The sequence below is a fragment of the Amborella trichopoda genome, chromosome 4, assembly GCF_054954075.1.
Source record: "Amborella trichopoda isolate Santa Cruz 75 chromosome 4, AtrichopodaSantaCruz75HAP2 v2.0, whole genome shotgun sequence".
NCBI classification, from domain to species: domain Eukaryota; kingdom Viridiplantae; phylum Streptophyta; class Magnoliopsida; order Amborellales; family Amborellaceae; genus Amborella; species Amborella trichopoda.
The window spans coordinates 27,611,904-27,628,671 of NC_142339.1; the positions used below are offsets into that span (position 1 = coordinate 27,611,904).

A 16,768-nucleotide genomic window follows, 5' to 3' on the forward strand; every position below is an offset into this window, starting at 1 on the left:
CCGCCGTACCAAAACCTAAGAAAATCCTACCTTCATCATCTCAAAGATCTTTTAAACCCTAGGTCCCTAGGAAAACCAGTTCCTAACGAACTCGATCCATATACCTTCCATCTTCTATTCTAAAACCAACTCCAGATGCCATCCTTTCATCCTTGTGTGTTGGTGTATTGTTAAATTTCAGCTACTTTAACCTCCATCGAACCCTTTCATCATAGCCTAAACTTTACCTTAATTTCACCAAATCCTCCTCTGCTGACTCAGGCTAAGTCCTGCCTCCTTTAGGCCTTCATCCACTTCTACTCAATATATGATACCTGAATCTACCTGGAACTTTTCTAACCTTGTACTTTTAATATAGCCAACCAAGCCTTTAACACATTCGTTAGGAACTGGGCCACTTGGTTTTATTTCACTGCCAATCCTGCATGATTGAGTGTATCCAATGATCACTGAATTTTTTTTTATAGTGGTTGTCCTATTTACTTTTCGGCTATCTTGATCTTTAGAAATTTCTTGATAGAGATGGCCATTCCTGCTCGATATCTCTTAACATGGCATGGCTGTTGTGACTAGTAGAAATTGGTGAATTCTAGGGATACTTTCCTTAAAATGAATAAATTGGGAACATATCAAGAAAAGGAGAGAGGAAAAACCCTTTTTTTTTTTTTTTTTTTTTTTTTTTTTTTTTCTGTGATTCTGATTTCTTGAAGCCTACACAGAAATTTCATAGTTTTCTGCGCTTCTTCCAGAGGGTTCTGAATGTTTAATTTAAATTCTTTTTCTCAATTTGTATGGACTTACTGTATTTCCTTTGGTTTTCACTATCTTGACCTTATAGTCTAGGTTGAGGTTAGAATATTCTAACCACCCTAGAGATCATATGAAACATCCAACATATCTATTTGTATGTGCTGCACCTGTGTGCATGCGTTCGTGTGTCATATGCATGTTGACCCATTTTCTTAATATCATATATTATTCAAATTTTTGCTGAGAAACATGGTTGCTATCTCCAGAAAATACATTTGGCAGAGTTCGCTGGAAATTCTGAGCAAACTACTCTTTCATCTGGATGTTCACTAGGAATCCAAGGTATGATATCCTTGGCTGTTTACTTCACTTGCTTTGTTTGTTTTGTATGTAGTAGTCAAGCTATTCTTTTGTGGTCCACTGTTCTCTGAACTTTTTAGTATTTTGTGAAGTTGTATTTTATTTTTTGAATATGAGAAGTTATACTTGCTTCTTTTTTTGCTAGTTACCACTAAAAGTTATATCAGGGTGTTAAAATAGCAACATGCTAAAAGTGTGAATGAAATTAAACTAAATTTAATATCCTGTAAGCAAGTTTTCTAAATGAAATGCAGGACCTTTGGTTGGTTATTCTTTGGAGACTATTCTTGATTGTTGGAATATTTTTAAACTTTTATCTACAAGGCCTTTTGGTGTTGTGCAACCCACCGTGGTTGATGCTGAGGTGATTCTTTAGGACTTGCACTTATGACTTTCATTTTTGGCTGCTAATTATTTTAGTGAGTGTTGCATTATGTGAGTGTGCTAGTTGATTCTTCTTTCATATTGATGTCCCTGATCATATTTCTCAGTCATTATGGTTGCGAAGTTACAAGGTGTCCAGTGGATGGCCAGTTGCTCATTTCTATTGCAACTAGTCACTGGTGTGGTCCTTTATCCAATACTATTTTGAAAAACTGCATATTTAGGGCATTTTTATTCATAATCCCAAGCTATTTTCTTCAAAATCGCCAACTTGTTTACTTTGTTAGTTTTCAGGAAGTGAACTTGTTCGTTACTTGATTCAGTGTGTTTGATTTGTGAAGATCTTCCCCTTATCAGCATATTGTCAATTTGTTTGATGGCAAATACCTAAAAAGGAAAAAAAAAAGAATGAATTAATGGATTTGTTGTTTGGGAGAGTCGAACTGTAATTCCACTTACACCCACAACTAGCAATCTGTCAATCATGGTTAGGCTGCATTGTTGCATGGTAGGCATTTGTGATGCAACATGTGAACAACAAAAAAAAAAAAAAAAAATCTGATAGTCATTCTGTGATCATATGGTTCTAGATTTGGAAGATTTCCATTTAATCATTTATAAACGAAGTGTCATTTTCTTTCTGAGAAAATTTAAGCTGCTCTCGTGTATTTCAAATTAATTTTTTCATTTACAAACCCAAGCGTCATTTCATCAATTGCTCAAATGTCGGATGTAGCCCATCCTTGGAGGATCATGGGTGTCATGGATGAAATGTTTGATATGACCAGTAGTTATCTTTTTTTTTTTTTTATCTCCTTGCACCATGCACGTTGGGAGTCCGTCTTAGTGGCGAGCTTTCTCCAATGGGTCTCTCTTTTGGTTCTGTGAGTATTATGGGTTTGCTTTATTCTTAGGTTGCCAGTTTCTTCTCACCCATTCTACCTATTGTCCTCTTCCTGCCCACCTTTCTTCCATCTCCTCTCTCGATAGTTACCAACCTCATCAATCCTCCCCCTTCTCCCCCACCTTTTCTCCCAATTCGTCTCCCTACTTCGCCAATTTCTAATTCTACATCTTCAGTACACATCTTATTATGGTTTCTATGATAATCAATGAGAATAATCCTTTGCAAATCTATTATCTAGTCGTTGTCGTCATCATCATCATCTAAGCCCTATCCCAACTATTTGGGTCGGCTGCACGAATACCTTTTTGCCATTCCGCTATATTAAGGGCCATACCCATAGTCAGACCATCTAATAAATAACAAATTGTTGGGAAATTTGTCACTTTTGAGACACTTATATTTTGACTGCCTTATTGACTAAGAGAGTTGGGACCAAAAACCATCCCAAGATTTTTATAAAAGCAGACTTGAAGACCACTATTATGGTTTTTTGTGATATATCTACCCCTTCAGAAATATTTTATTTTAGAAATTATGTTTTACAATAAGAATCTCAGCTAGTTTGGGATTATCTTGATATCCAACTCAGTGTTGAATTGGGAGCAGGATCAAATGAGATTTAGGGATTGGATGCAGGGGATCGGGAAAGGCTATGAGATTCCTGTGGTAGGGAGCACTTCCCTTATGATGCATATTCTAGGGTTCTTGATCCAATCTTTTTGGGATTTTGATCCAGCATTTTGTGGATCTCGGCCAACTGTTCGGGATCACGCAAGAAATGCCACTATTTAGTTTTACAATGTCCATTGAGAACTAGCATTATAAAGTGTAATATTAAGAAATATAACTATTTGAGGACATTATTGTCTAATTTTTATAAAAATTATGTCTTCAAATGTTGGAGTTGGTCCCAATCTTTTGGGACCTCGATCCCTAATAATTTGGATCATAATTCAAGAACTTAAAATTGACATCTCGTGAAGATCCCTCTTCCGGAGCGCTGGAACGAGATTCAAGAGTGGAATTGCCGGCTGGGTTGGGGGATCCCATTAACCATGATTCGACTTTAGAAGCCTGATCTAGAATTTCTCGAGTACCTGCCTTATTAATTTCTTATAATCCCTCAACTTCTATACATTCTATGACCTTTTTTTTATTCTGAGAAAGTGACTGTTTTTCTATGTGAATGTTCAAATTTTGTATACAAAATGTCTACCCAGAAATGGTATATTCTAAGCAAAAAAAAAAAACAGAGCTTTTACGGTGACCAAATAGAAAAAGAAAAGTCTGAATCAGTACAGAGGCCTTTAAAAATGGTGAAGTTGCTACTTTTCGCCCAGATCTTTGCTAATGAATCGGCAACTGAACTACTCACAAAGTATGATGGTGGGACAGATGGATGTTGCCAGATAGGGTGGACATTTTTTTTGGTAATTCAGTGGGGAGGACTGGCCCCTACCCGTTTTTTAAGTAGATTAGGAGTTAGATTTTTGAAAGTTTTGGTGGGGTGGTGTTAGTGGTAGGAATGTAAACCACAATGTGGTGACTAGGTGTGGGGATGCTACCACCTGGACCCTAGCCCCTTTCCTGATTTGGTGGACATTTGATGGAATAGCTTTTCCTGTTACCAAGGACATGGGGCCTCCTTGGGGCCAATTGGATCACGTTCAGGGAGTCCCCTTCCATTTGTAGTGGAGATCCTCTGTGATCTAACAGTTTCAGGATCTCAAACAGGGCAACCATCTATACCTTGAAGCAATCTGTGGCCCCCATGAAGCCTAAACAAGAAAGAAGACAGATAACCAAGCTATTTCTAAACTCACCTCCTACTTCCGCTCTCTCTCGGTTGCCTAGTGAAAAACCATCATAATTGAGTTGAACAACCCCTGTGGGTGGGCCCGCCAAATACCTGACCTAGTGATCACCATCTGCGTGACATGCTGGATAAGACTGCAGTTTTGGCAAAAATCTGGGGTCAACCAGACCACAAAATGTTTGTGTTAGCGTACCCAAAATATCACCAAAGATCTGATCTTGGCTTTCAATGCTCCTAACCCCAATTCCTTGTCCTTTAAAGTTCAGGAATTGTGTTCAATCCACAGTGACCATACTGACATCAGCATTAAGGCACAACACAAGAAGAGCCTTGCCGCTGGACATGGTGGGTTAAAATAAGTAGTGAACAATTTCTGTGTCCACACCCACACCCATTTAAGCAGACCAAGCACAAAACCCCACGTTTGTATTACAACAAGCAATCGATCAATAGTCTCCTCCTTTTCTTTACACACAACACATTGTTTGGAAGGGGAACACCCATTTTCCTGTCTGATCTATTGTGAGTGCTAACTTTGAGAGGACCAACCAGTTAAAAGCTTCAATATTGGAAGGTATAGGAGTGAGCCAGGTCCTATTTGTGACGGGGGATAATTAATGGTAAGAAACATTGTACCTAGAGGAGACTATGAAGCAGCCTTATGAATAGGGACCCAGACCATTTTAATCAGTCTCTACAAATTGTTTAGTGGTTGGAGCAATGATGATAATAACAGAGAGATCTCCGAATCCCAAAGATTCCTAAACCTGAGGAGACCAAACGAGCGGTCCGCCGATCTCCTAGTTAGATTGTGAGATGAGAACATTTGGTTGCAATGCAATTGATAACAGCCTAAGTAATAACTTGTCAAGTGTAGCATCCCCTACCCAAAGGTCTCTCCATAACGTGATGCAATCGCACTTTTCTTCAAAATATCTGCGGCGGTTGGGTGGCCTCACCGCCCCACACTCGGACTATTCGGCCCAGTGTGACATGGTGGCCTTGGGCCACCGAGTAGTCACCCAAGGAACCGCATGGGCAGGCGCCGCCTGGGCACCCTCCCAAGGCCCTTTTGGTGAGGTCTAAATAGGCGTCATCAAAATGGCAAAAATGTCCTTTCCCCCCTTGAAAAAGGGGGGAATTGTATTTGGGGGGCATCTTGCACCCCTCAACCCTATTTTGCCTTCAAAAAGAATTTTTTTAAGGATCGCAACCGAATTTGTAGTTCTCTATTTCTTGTGGAAATGAAAGGCATTCTGCTGGACATGTTTTAGGGATTAAAGAGGTTGCAAATTAAAGCTTTTGGCAAACGAAAGTGACCTATTCAAGCCCACTTCTATTGATTTTTTTGACTGGTTAGTAAATTCAATTGTTTATGTTTAAGGTTTTGTATTTATTGAGTATTGTGTTATGTTATGCTTTTTTTTCATTTCCATGTGTTAATTTTTGAAGTTTGCCTTTACATTTATGATGAAACTTCATGAGTGGTTTGTTCTTCCTTAGTTTGCCATTTTTATGTGATTATAATAAATTTATGGCTATGTTTGGCTTTATTTTTGGCTACATTTAGCTATTTATGTGCTATATCTGAGAATATTACGCTATGTAGGGCCATGTCTATTATTTAAAATGCAAAATAATAAAGTTATAATATATATGTGGCTATGTTTGGCTTTATTTGGTTATATTTTTGTAGTGTGTGGGCGTGGGCATGTGCGTGTGCGTGTTCGTGTGCGTGTGCTTGTGTGTGATTCATAAAACCTTTTTAAATTCATAAAACCTTTGACCCCTTCCTTCTCTTCAGCAGTGTGCCTGAGTGCTTGTTTTCGTTTTCTTGAACATTGTTTGTAGTAGAATGAGTGTGGTGAATGAACTCGTGATGGACTGATCTATTCCCCTCCAAGCACCTGAAGTTCGCACGACCCTTGGGCAACCAATGCGACTCATTGAGGCCATATTTTACTTTGAAGACCTGTTTTCAATAGGTGGCCATTTTAGCATGCAAATCTCTACCACCACTTAGACAATAAAGCTAAGTTACACTCTTGCAGCCTTCATATGTCCTAATTAACCCCCCTCCACTTTACAAACTGTCTCCAATTTAACAAGATGAAGCTTATGTGATCCTCTAGAGCTTGACCATTAAAAGTCCCTCATCAAGTGCTCCAATGTCCTAAGGATAGCTATGGGCATCCTGAAAAGGCAGATCATCTTGGACCATAGTTACTGGGACCTTCTAAGGAAGGGTCGCTTCCGCCACCGGATCTCGTTCCAGTTCTTCGAAACACAATATCTGGATTCCTTGATATTTAGGATCTCGATCTGGGAAACCAAATATCTCGATCATGTGTTAATGGGACCTAGATCCCTATACCAACAATCATCATTTTATGAGTAAGCAGAACCTCGATTTCGCCGTTTTGAAATCGAGTATCATACGCTTAGGTGAGTTGCAAAAATACTTTTTTTGGTTCATAAACAATGGAGTGTGGGATCTCCATTTGTTTATGCCCTACAAACTTTCTAAATGCCATGCTTTCCTGTATATTTTACAGTTCACAACTTACACCCCTTGTGAATTGTGACTTGTGTCTAGTTTCAATAAAAGGCAACAAGAGAGGGCAAGGAGAGAGAAGGAAGAAGTTGGGATGAGATACAAAGGATAGTTGCGTTGCGGTTCTATTGAGGCATGAGATCACAAAAAAAATGCCAAGTTTCCTTGCGGGTAGTTCATTGGGTCTTGTCCACCTCCGAAGGGCTTCTATTGCTTGATTGTTGGTTAACTAAATCACTTCACACATGTGGTTGCCTTGTGGGTGATGCAATAACAAGTATGCTTGGAAATGTGAGGTCTCTCTCATGTATGGGTCATTGAGCCCTTAGCAATCATTGATGGAGGACAGCTATTGGCAATTTTACAAGGTAGTCTTACCTTTTTTCTTCATTTTGCAAAGAACTTAGCTATTGCTTGCATTTAGGCCAAGGATTTATTATGTATTATATCACCATATTGGTTAGTTAATATCACTACCCATTTGTGAAATCTTAATCCATTGATAGCAAGAAATCCAAGAGATTTTTAATGAATGATTGTTGTTTAAATTGATACTTGGGTTTGTGAATTTGGAAAAGTTAAAAATACTGTTAAATGGAATTCACTCCCAAATTATAATATAGTGGATAGTTTAATTTCGGAACCTTGATCCTAAAACGGCGGAACACGATTCCATAGGGGATCCGCTCCCTTAGCAGATATGGAACTCGATCCCTAAAATTCAAGGATCTCGATTCCTACATTTCCCATATACGGACATAACTTGATGGCTTCCTCGCTTTGCGCTTTCGCCCCTAATAATAGAGGTTTTTTTTTTCGCTGGTACCTATGTCTTGGACTTGGCAAAGTTAATCTTAAGACCCATTGACAATCCCAAGCACCTTAAGAACAACCAAACGTTCTTCACTTGCTGTGGGTACACATTGCAAGACACAAGTGTGTCATCAACATACTGAAGAGGAGAAACCTTGGGGAGATTAGGATGATAGAGGTTGATGAAAACCTCACCTATTATGTAAAAGAAAAGGGCGTTAGTGGATCTCCTTGGCAGGGGCCCTTGATAAGGAGAAGTATTTGGTGGGGCTACCGTTGGTATGAATTGAGAAATGAGGGAAACATACACGACCTATGATCCAACTTCTCCACAAACTATTGAAACCCAAGTGGGCAAGAACCTCATCCAAGAGATCCAAGTCAACGTGATTGTAAGCTTTCTCCCAGTGGAGCTTAAACACCATGCTTAGGGTTTTTGATTAGCGTTCAGAGTGAATAGCTTCGTGGACAATCAACAATTACTGTAAAATTTGACTGTCCATGACAAATGCACCTTGCGTGGATAACACCACCAACCCTAGGCAATGTTGAAGGCCAGTGGCTTGCACTTGCGCTAGAGTTTTGTAAGATCTATTAAGGAAGTTTATTGGTCTGAAATCCTTTAGCTCCTCACGTTCGACCTTAGGGACCAAAACAATAAAAAATTAATTACTTAAAAAAATAATAAAAAATTAATTAAAGTTCTGTTTGATAACCTTGTTTGGTAGAATCTCAAAAACAAAGCTAATATGTTTGGGGCTACTACGTCCCAAACTGATAAAACAAGGATGTGGAAGTTTCAGTGAAAGGCCGCTCTAACCATCCAGTCATCTCACAAGGAAGTTGGAATCATAGTTAACGGAACCGGGAGCGGGAATGGCCCAGGTTCCGGGAGTGGGAGTGTCGGATTGACGGCTGCACAAAGCTCCAAAGCTCGGGGAGCGAGTTCTGGTGGGGCTAAAAGAAGCGGATCGAGATCCCGCATGAATAGGGTGCTTGTTACCAATACATCGGGATCTAGATCCTTATTTAACGGGTACGAGTTTCATGTCAAATGGGATCATGTTCCTATATTCATTAGGATCGTGCTCCCATCGACAATAGGAACGAGATCTCATTTGAAGTTGAGTTGCGCTCCCATCTAAGATGACTGCCTTCCTATTTGGAAACGATCAATCTCCATTCAAGGAAGGATCGCGTTCCGTGCATGATTGATCCACGCTCTTATCGCAAAACTCCACTTGTATCAAAAAACCAACTTCATCACACATGGATTCGAGCTCCCACTAAGCACGGCAGCCCGTTCCCATATAAACATGATCTCGTTTTGGTTTATTCTAGAAACCATTATCCTATCTAGCAATGGCCCATGGGGCTAAATCCATGCACAACCAATCGTAGATGTTCATGGACTAATTAAAGGGAAAGTTTATATCGAGCCTAGGCTCTCTAAACAATCAACTTGGAGCCTACCTCAAAAATTTCACTAGAAGAGGTTGTTTTGATGCCCAAATATCTTAAAATTGATTATCCTGACATCAAGATGCATGGGCTTGAGAAAAAAATGGATTTCAAGTTTTGGAAATAGTGCATCTTGTAACGCATTTTTGGACCATTAATTATTAAGTTATTCAAGTTTTCATAGATCTGCTTGATCTACACTTTTTTTGAAGCTTTAAATTTTATAATTAAAGATTAAAATATATTTTAAGGCTAGTCAAAGATTTCCAATATTGAAACCACTCGACACTATTTGAAGGTGGGCTCTAATTTGATTTTTTAGAGCCTTGGCTCTATACAAACCGCACCCTTACTTAAATTCCATTAATCTTGCATGAAAATAAATTCTTTCAATACTCTATACAATTATATTCTTGAAACTGTTAATTCTAGTACTGTTCAAAATCTCATAAGTGATATTCAAATGGGCGTCACATTAGCGTTTGTGTACCTGGAAATATAGTCTGTGAAACAATGTTTAAGAGTAATATATTATTGGAGTAATATATTATTGGAATGTTGTTGTTTAGGTAATATCTGGATGCAACCTGGGCATGTATTGGTATTGTTTGGCTACATCCGGAAGAAATTTGGAAATGCATTACTGTTATTTTGGGGTAGAAAAACTGTATGAAAATTTGGCTTAAAATACAATTATTTTTTTAAAATTTAATTTTATGTAAGAAGTTTCTTTTGGGAAGTTAGAAATTGGTAAAATAATTTTATTCAGAATTACAAAAAATTATTGTCTTTGGAATAAAGGTAATTTCAAATAAAAAGTATATAAGGATGGAGTTTCAGGAACGTAGGGATGGAGTTCCGGGAACGTAGGGATCACTCACCTAAATTTCTTGGAGCGGGGATCTAATTATTCAGAAACGTGATCTACAATTTTAAGGAACGCGTTCCGTACGATAGTGGGATCGAGATCCTTTGTGCATGGAATCGAGAATCCTATATATATAAGAACCAGCTCCCGAAAAATTTAAAACCTATCAAGCCTGATTATGTAACACCAAAACTAGGTTTCGGAGTAGGAGCGCCACCCGGGTTGGGCGCTCCCGGTAACTATGGTTGGAATGCAAGGTTGGACATTGAGGGCCGAACGTGAGAATCTCTGGTAAACAAGTTATTGAAGTTGACCTTAAAAGTTTCACAGATCCCTTTCATATGTGCTATTGCATTGACTCTTCTTCTATAGTTTGCCGCCCTGTTGGGAGAGACTGTGTTTGGTTCCCCCTTCTTGAGCGATTTGATTATGGAACACTGGTGCCAATATACTTTCTCAAAAAAACACTGGTGCCAATATATCTGTTCTTGCTTCAGTGCCCTTTGGTATTCATCCTGGGCTACAGCACTCTTTTGCCCCATCTTCAGCCCTCTTTGGTATTCAACCTGGGCTAAGGCCCACTTTTGCCCCATCTTCAGGCCTAAGGTCTCTGGATTCCTGATGTGCACATTCTTGAACCTTTCCAACTTAGCTACACGTGTGGAAGTTGACTATAGTTCTACTCACTCTATGATTATCACACCTTCTTAATCCACTACTGTACAAAGGTATTGCTTGTGGCGTTATTTGGTCTTCAGATTCATGGTATAACCTCTGAGGAAGAAAGGCAGTTGTCTCTTGATTTTTGATATTTAGACAAGAACTGAGGTAAAAATGGAATGCGTGCAAATTGTATTCATGTACTCTCTTAACTCCCTGCTTAGATAGCAGGCGAGGATTACTTCTCCTTCCAAATACCCTTGAAGATTGATTAAAGGTTGATAGTTTTAAAGTATCTTGCGGTTCCTCTCTAACAGTCCAGTCTTACTTGTTAGATAGTGGGAAATGTTTTGTCATCCTCCGAATGCCCTGCATATTAATAATGCAAGGTTCCTGTCTCTGGATTATCCCTGATCTCACTGAACTGAAGATAGCATGTTGGATTGGTCTGGTCAGTATTTATATTTCTGTATGTTATCATACAAATTAGCAATCTGGTTCCAAACTTCGTTGGGGCTATGGAGAAGGACATCAAATCCATTCAGTTGGTCAATACAATGCTACTTTGGGGCTGTTTCCCTGTTGATCCTGTGCAGTAGCTGTTGGAGATAGTCAATTTTGGAGGTGTGGGTTTTCGAGATGCATCATTTCTGCCGGTTGGCCTGCTTAGCCATTTTTTTACATTTTTTTGGGAGGGGACATGTTCTCTTCATTTTTATGCATACTGTGATCCGTTTGTAATAATTAGCTTTGTGAAAGGGTTAAGTATCCCATCTGTATAGATGAGATTCTTTCTTATTTCATAAAAAATTAGCCATACTGGCTGTTTGTTGTGTTGTTTGAGCCATCTTTATACTTGTGGGCCTATCTGAGGTTCCAGTTTTGTCTCTAACATTTAATGGCACTTGGACTATCTTTTATTCCTTTTTGTCCCTTTTATTCTGATTTACGACCTGATGGTTGTTGTTGAGACAGACTCATTCATCGTTGGTGGTTCAGGGAGCTTATGAATTGTAATTTTGTTTGCCTGTTATTGATTGCTTGTAAATTTGTATGGATCATCCTGCTGACATTGATCTTCCAACTCAGATGTGGTGGAGGAAACACTTCAGTCTCCAGATCAAGCAAAGCCATGTTTGGCCCAGGAAAGCGATCAAGCGAATGCTGCTGTTGATGTTCTGTTTCATCCACCAAAGGAAAAGGCAGAACTACTGCAGAGTGGTGCTCTTGACATGCAGGGTCTTGCCAAGCCTATGGACGAGACTAATATCAAGTGAGTTTTTGAAGTCTTAAGTGTGGATTGTATGTCACAGCTTAACACACAGGTATTCTGAAGGCATTGAATTATTTATGCAGGGTTAATGAACTATCAATTGGTTCTTTTATGCACCCATTGATCCATGAGAGATTAATGCGAATAGAGAACTGCTCAGTTGGCAGGCAGCGAAATAGGTCGCAGTCAGATGGTAAACCCCATTACTGGCTCTTGGACTTTTGGGTTTCATTAGATTTCTCTAATGTCTTCTTACTCATGCAAGGTGAGTGTTGGAATGGTACTTCTTCTTGGGCTACAGCTTCCAATGGAAATGAACTGCCTTCATGCTCCATTACTTCTGAAGTGAAGCATATACCAGATGTAGCACAATTGAAGCAGCTTGTTAAAGCTCGGAAGATGGGAATCATGGACCTTGCACCAGACGATGAAGTGGAAGGAGAAATTCTCTACTTTCAGAATCAACTACTTGCCAGTGCTCTTGCATGCATGAATAGTTGTGGTTTACAATCTTCTCCCTCATCCTCTCTCTGAGCTTGTTCGTCTTTGTCCTTGCAGTATTCATTATTCTGATATTAATTGAGATGTCTGGCCCTTGGGGATGCTCTTTAATAATAATTATCCTGTTCAACTATGCAGACGATTTGATTTTCAGAGTTGTCACAAATCTCCCCCATGAGCAGGATGCCTTGCGGAGACAGAGATGGGATGCTGTAGTTGTTAACCAGTATCTTTGTGAGGTCAGGGAAGCAAAGAAACAAGGGAGGAAAGAGAAAAGGTTTAGAGAGGCCCAGGCTGTATTGGCAGCAGCAACGGCTGCTGCCGCAGCTTCTTCAAGAGTTTCATCTTCTAGGAAAGATTCATACGATGAAGTCAGTGCTGTGCATGGCCACTCTGTGGTAAATATTTGACCGTCTTTACCTTCTCGAAGTTCTCAGTCCGTTTATAAGCATTCAATCATTACTAACAAGTCGTTGTGTTCAGAGTCCTTTTAGGGGGAGTGCCTTAAGTGGGAGGCCTGGATCTTATTCGCAGTTGATACCAGTGAAAGAGACTCTTTCTAGACTGGTTGTTACGAAGGCTTCATGTGAAAAGCAGTCTGATGTCTGCCAGCTTGCCTCAGACTCTCTCAAAGATCGTTCAATATCATGTGATATCTGCTGCCGAAATGAGACTATATCAAATCGTCTTGCTGTTTGCTGCAACTGCAAGGTTCCTTGGCATCGTCATCAACAGCATAATGTATTTGAATGGCATCCTTGCTTACATAGTTTTGGAGCATTGTATTTAGCTATTTGTTCCTTGCAGGTTGCAGTTCATCCTGATTGCTATCATATCCTTAGGGATTCTGGTGCTGCCTGGCATTGCGAACCATGTGAAGAGTTAATACAGCATTACAAGTGTTCTTCTAGAATAGCATCTGTGAACGTCCGAGAGTGGCAGTGTGGTTTATGTGGTGGCACTTCGGGTGCTCTTAGGAAGTCTACTGATGGCCAATGGGTGCATGCCTTTTGTGCAGAGGTATGGGCAAGCTTCTTCTGGTTTCTGATGAAACTTGGACCGAGTTACACCAACTGGGAAGCCTTGAATATATGTCTCTTCAATCCTCATGTAATTTTTATTTTTCCTGTAGTGGATTCTGGAATCAACATTTCAAAGGGGACAGCCAAACCCTGTTGAAGGAATGGTATGCCTTGTGAATGCAGTATAATGTTCATGTCATGATGCAGGATTTTCATCATATGGTGTTTGAGCATATTAAGATTTCTATGAATTTTTCTTTTTGTGGGAATCTGAATTTTGAATATTTCCTCTTGAGAATTTGAGTTGCATACAACTGATCTAGCAAATTTGCGTGCCTATATATTCCATCACTTGCAGCAATTTGTTTTGAAAGAGAGAGACGCTCAACTTTGCAGCTTATGTCGTCGCAAAGTTGGTGTATTTCTAAAGGTTAGTTGAGCTAAATTATTCATGCTTTTTTTTTTTTTTTCTCATTTTATTTTTCATAGCTTGTGGGAGTTTTGGTATTTTTATTACCATTTATATGTTCCTAACAAATTTGAAATTGAGAACTCTCTTGCAGTGTAGTTATGGCCACTGTCATATCACCTTTCATCCATTATGCGCTAGAAATTCAGGGTTATACATGACTGCAAAGACCAGTGGTGGCAAGGTTCAGCACAGAGCATATTGTGAGAAACACACGATGGAGAGGAAGGAAAAGGTTGGGTTGATTGTTTATAGGCTATAGTTGCTTAAAATTGAATTAAAAATCACGTATTCACGTTTTGAAGTTTTGTTTCTAGTTCGGGATTTGGGCACTTGGAGTCCTGTGTTTAGGGCGTTAAGAAGTCTCTGCAGAATGTCCATGGTTCAATCTCTCTGCTGAGCTACCCAACAAAGCAATCTTATTTCTTGTTAAATAATTTCTGCAGGTTGAGTCTCAGCCCTACGGTTCTGATGAATTGAAAAGTATCAAACAAATACGGGTGAGCAATTATCTGTATAAGATGCATGCAACATTTTCAATTTTTCTATATAGAATGTGAATTTTGGGAAATCATCTTCCTAAGGTTCTTAGGTTCAAATTTTGGTGTTTGTTCCAATATCTGGAAGCAGTTGAATCACCTGTTTCGTTTTCATTAATTTGGGAAACAATGAACTACTAGAGCTAACCCATCTTTTCTGAGAGACTTTTTGTATCTGGGTTTGTGTTATCCATTTTTGAGTATAAACTCAAGCAAATTTATAGTGGTCGAATCCAGAAAATCTTTCTGCTTAGTAAACCACAAATATTTTACTCATGTTATAGTATTGCGATGATTGTTAACATGTTGGAAAAACTGCCCGCTCCAGAGGTTCTTAATTACGGGCATGTTCAATGTTCTATGGAGTTACAGACCACAAACACAAGTTCTGAAGGCTGAAAAGATAAGTCCTAACTCATAAAAGAGGCTATAGAAGTGTCCATCGAGTGCACTCTCAAATAAGGAGTCAAGTAATCTCTCTTTTTTTTTTCTTTTTTTTTTTTCTTTTTTTTTTTTTTTATTGCTGAGAGGTAAATAAATATGTATGTTTTCTCCTCCATAGTCCTCAACTTTCTCATGATGAGAATCAGTGTCATTAACCTTTGATGCAAGGCCATCCTCATCATAGTCATCCCCTTCTTCATCATATTGAGCATCCTTGTCTATCTCATTCTTGTCTCCTATTCATCCTCTATTTCCCTCTTTGAAGAACTCAATATGGTATTTGATATAGGGTTGGTTTCTGGAGCCTCCAGAACTGTTACCAATTCAATACCTCTCTAGGGGACCATCAACTAACCATTCACTGAACATCATCTGTCACAGCAGTGGGTTGACATAATGGTGCTCTTCGAAGCACTTTTACAGCCTCCTTTGTATTGGCCATGGACTAAACCTTTCAGTTTCTTCTACTCAAGCCCGTTTCTCAATTTATATAATTCTGATAGAGAATTCATGAATTTGTAAAAAAACAAAATATTCAAGTTTGGCTTGATATCTGTCAACAAATTACCATCTTAAATGAACTCCATGTCAAGCTCAAATTGTAGATGGCCATCTTTTGCAAGTGTGTGGCATCGGCCTCGTGTGAGGCCCACTGTAGAGTGCTGCTTCATCGATAATTTCATTTCATAAAGGATAAAGAATTATAGTACTATATTGGCATCTTTTGGAACCGCTACAGATTGTAACACTTTTTTGGATTTAGTAAAGGCTTTGTTATTGGTAACAAAAATTGTACTATATAGAAGCACTCATGCCTGGAGTATAGAGACTCTTACCCTCAGTCGTATTGCTATTTCTTTCCCAACTGAGTTCAATAAAAGTTGTATAACTTCGATTGTTAGTTGCCTTGTACGTCCGTATGGGGATGAAGCCTTTCGAGTGGTACAGGGCTCCAAAAGAGAGCGGCAGCAACACGGAGAAGAAAAGGAACCCCGCAATCACCGAACTGAAAGTCTTTGGTACTTGTCTTATTCATCACACTGAACTGAGACTTTTGTGTAGTGTATTGCTATTTCTTTCCCAACTGAGTTCAATACAACTTGTAGAACTTCAATTGTTAGTTGCCTTGTACGTTCGTATGGGGATGAAGCCTTTGGACACATTCAATCCATCCATGTTAAAAAATAGAATCATTGTCATGATTGCCATAAACATATTGTCAGACAAATTTTGGACTGGATCCTGTAGCGTGCAAGTGAATGGAGCTTGTGATCTCACTTCACATTTATCTTTCTCCAAATCAGCTAATGCTTTGTCTGCACATCTTGGTATTGTTCAATTCCTTAAAATGAAGCCCTTATGGAACGTCTCTTCAATATCCAGCATGTGCAATTAACAAGTGGATTCAATGCCTTATAGGGAGATGATGCCTCATTCCAGAAATGAGGGGTGCAAAATGATATCACTTGCAATCTTCCCTTGTATATCTTTGCACAACTTGCACTTAAACCATTTTTTTGAGGTAAACATGCACATGTTGCTAAAACCTCGACTTGCAAGGGGCTATTTGGATCATTGGAAAAAGATAACCAGTAGATAGTTTTCCAGGAAAATTGTCTATTTCTGCTGTTTGAATCCAAAATCTAGGAGGGAATTTTTTTCTGGCAGAAATCATTCTCTATTTTGAGCCCAAAATAGCGTAATCTATTTCCATGGCTTCATCCTTACAAAATATTTTTCTCTGTTTTCCTTCACAGAGTTGAAACCCTACTCACCCCAAATCCGGGTCGATTTGGATCCGGTCCACCTCAACTGGGACCCAACCTGACTAGGTCTAACTTAGACCCAGACCCACCTGGTCGGGTCAGGTTGACCTGGACAGAAACCCGATCCGATATGGTGCAATCCAGTGGTCAAGGTCAAGTGGATCCAGACCTGAACACATAC

At 39.2% G+C, this 16,768-nt stretch overlaps 1 protein-coding gene across 23 annotated transcripts in view; it reads left to right on the forward strand.

The window, feature by feature from the left end:
- LOC18425593 (PHD finger family protein) overlaps positions 1–16,768 on the forward strand; it is a 50,782-nt gene that overhangs the window by 18,089 nt on the left and 15,925 nt on the right. For 3 of the 23 annotated variants that reach the window (XR_016054320.1, XM_020662084.2, XM_088865038.1), the window contains exons 8-18: positions 1,017–1,092; positions 11,663–11,846; positions 11,930–12,039; positions 12,112–12,348; positions 12,486–12,745; positions 12,831–13,058; positions 13,155–13,367; positions 13,480–13,533; positions 13,728–13,799; positions 13,933–14,073; positions 14,285–14,338. Coding sequence is in view for 7 of the 23 variants with exons in the window: in XM_020662084.2 (XP_020517743.1) it covers positions 1,017–1,092; positions 11,663–11,846; positions 11,930–12,039; positions 12,112–12,348; positions 12,486–12,745; positions 12,831–13,058; positions 13,155–13,367; positions 13,480–13,533; positions 13,728–13,799; positions 13,933–14,073; positions 14,285–14,338 (1,629 nt within the window). In the remaining 16 variants the exon portion in view is untranslated. Of the gene's footprint in view, positions 1–1,016; positions 1,093–1,364; positions 1,475–6,813; positions 6,964–11,662; positions 11,847–11,929; positions 12,040–12,111; positions 12,385–12,485; positions 12,746–12,830; positions 13,059–13,154; positions 13,368–13,479; positions 13,534–13,727; positions 13,800–13,932; positions 14,074–14,155; positions 14,339–15,723; positions 15,841–16,768 lie in introns of those variants that run through there. The other 20 variants (XR_016054321.1, XR_016054322.1, XM_020662085.2 and 17 more) reach the window with 18 other exon arrangements.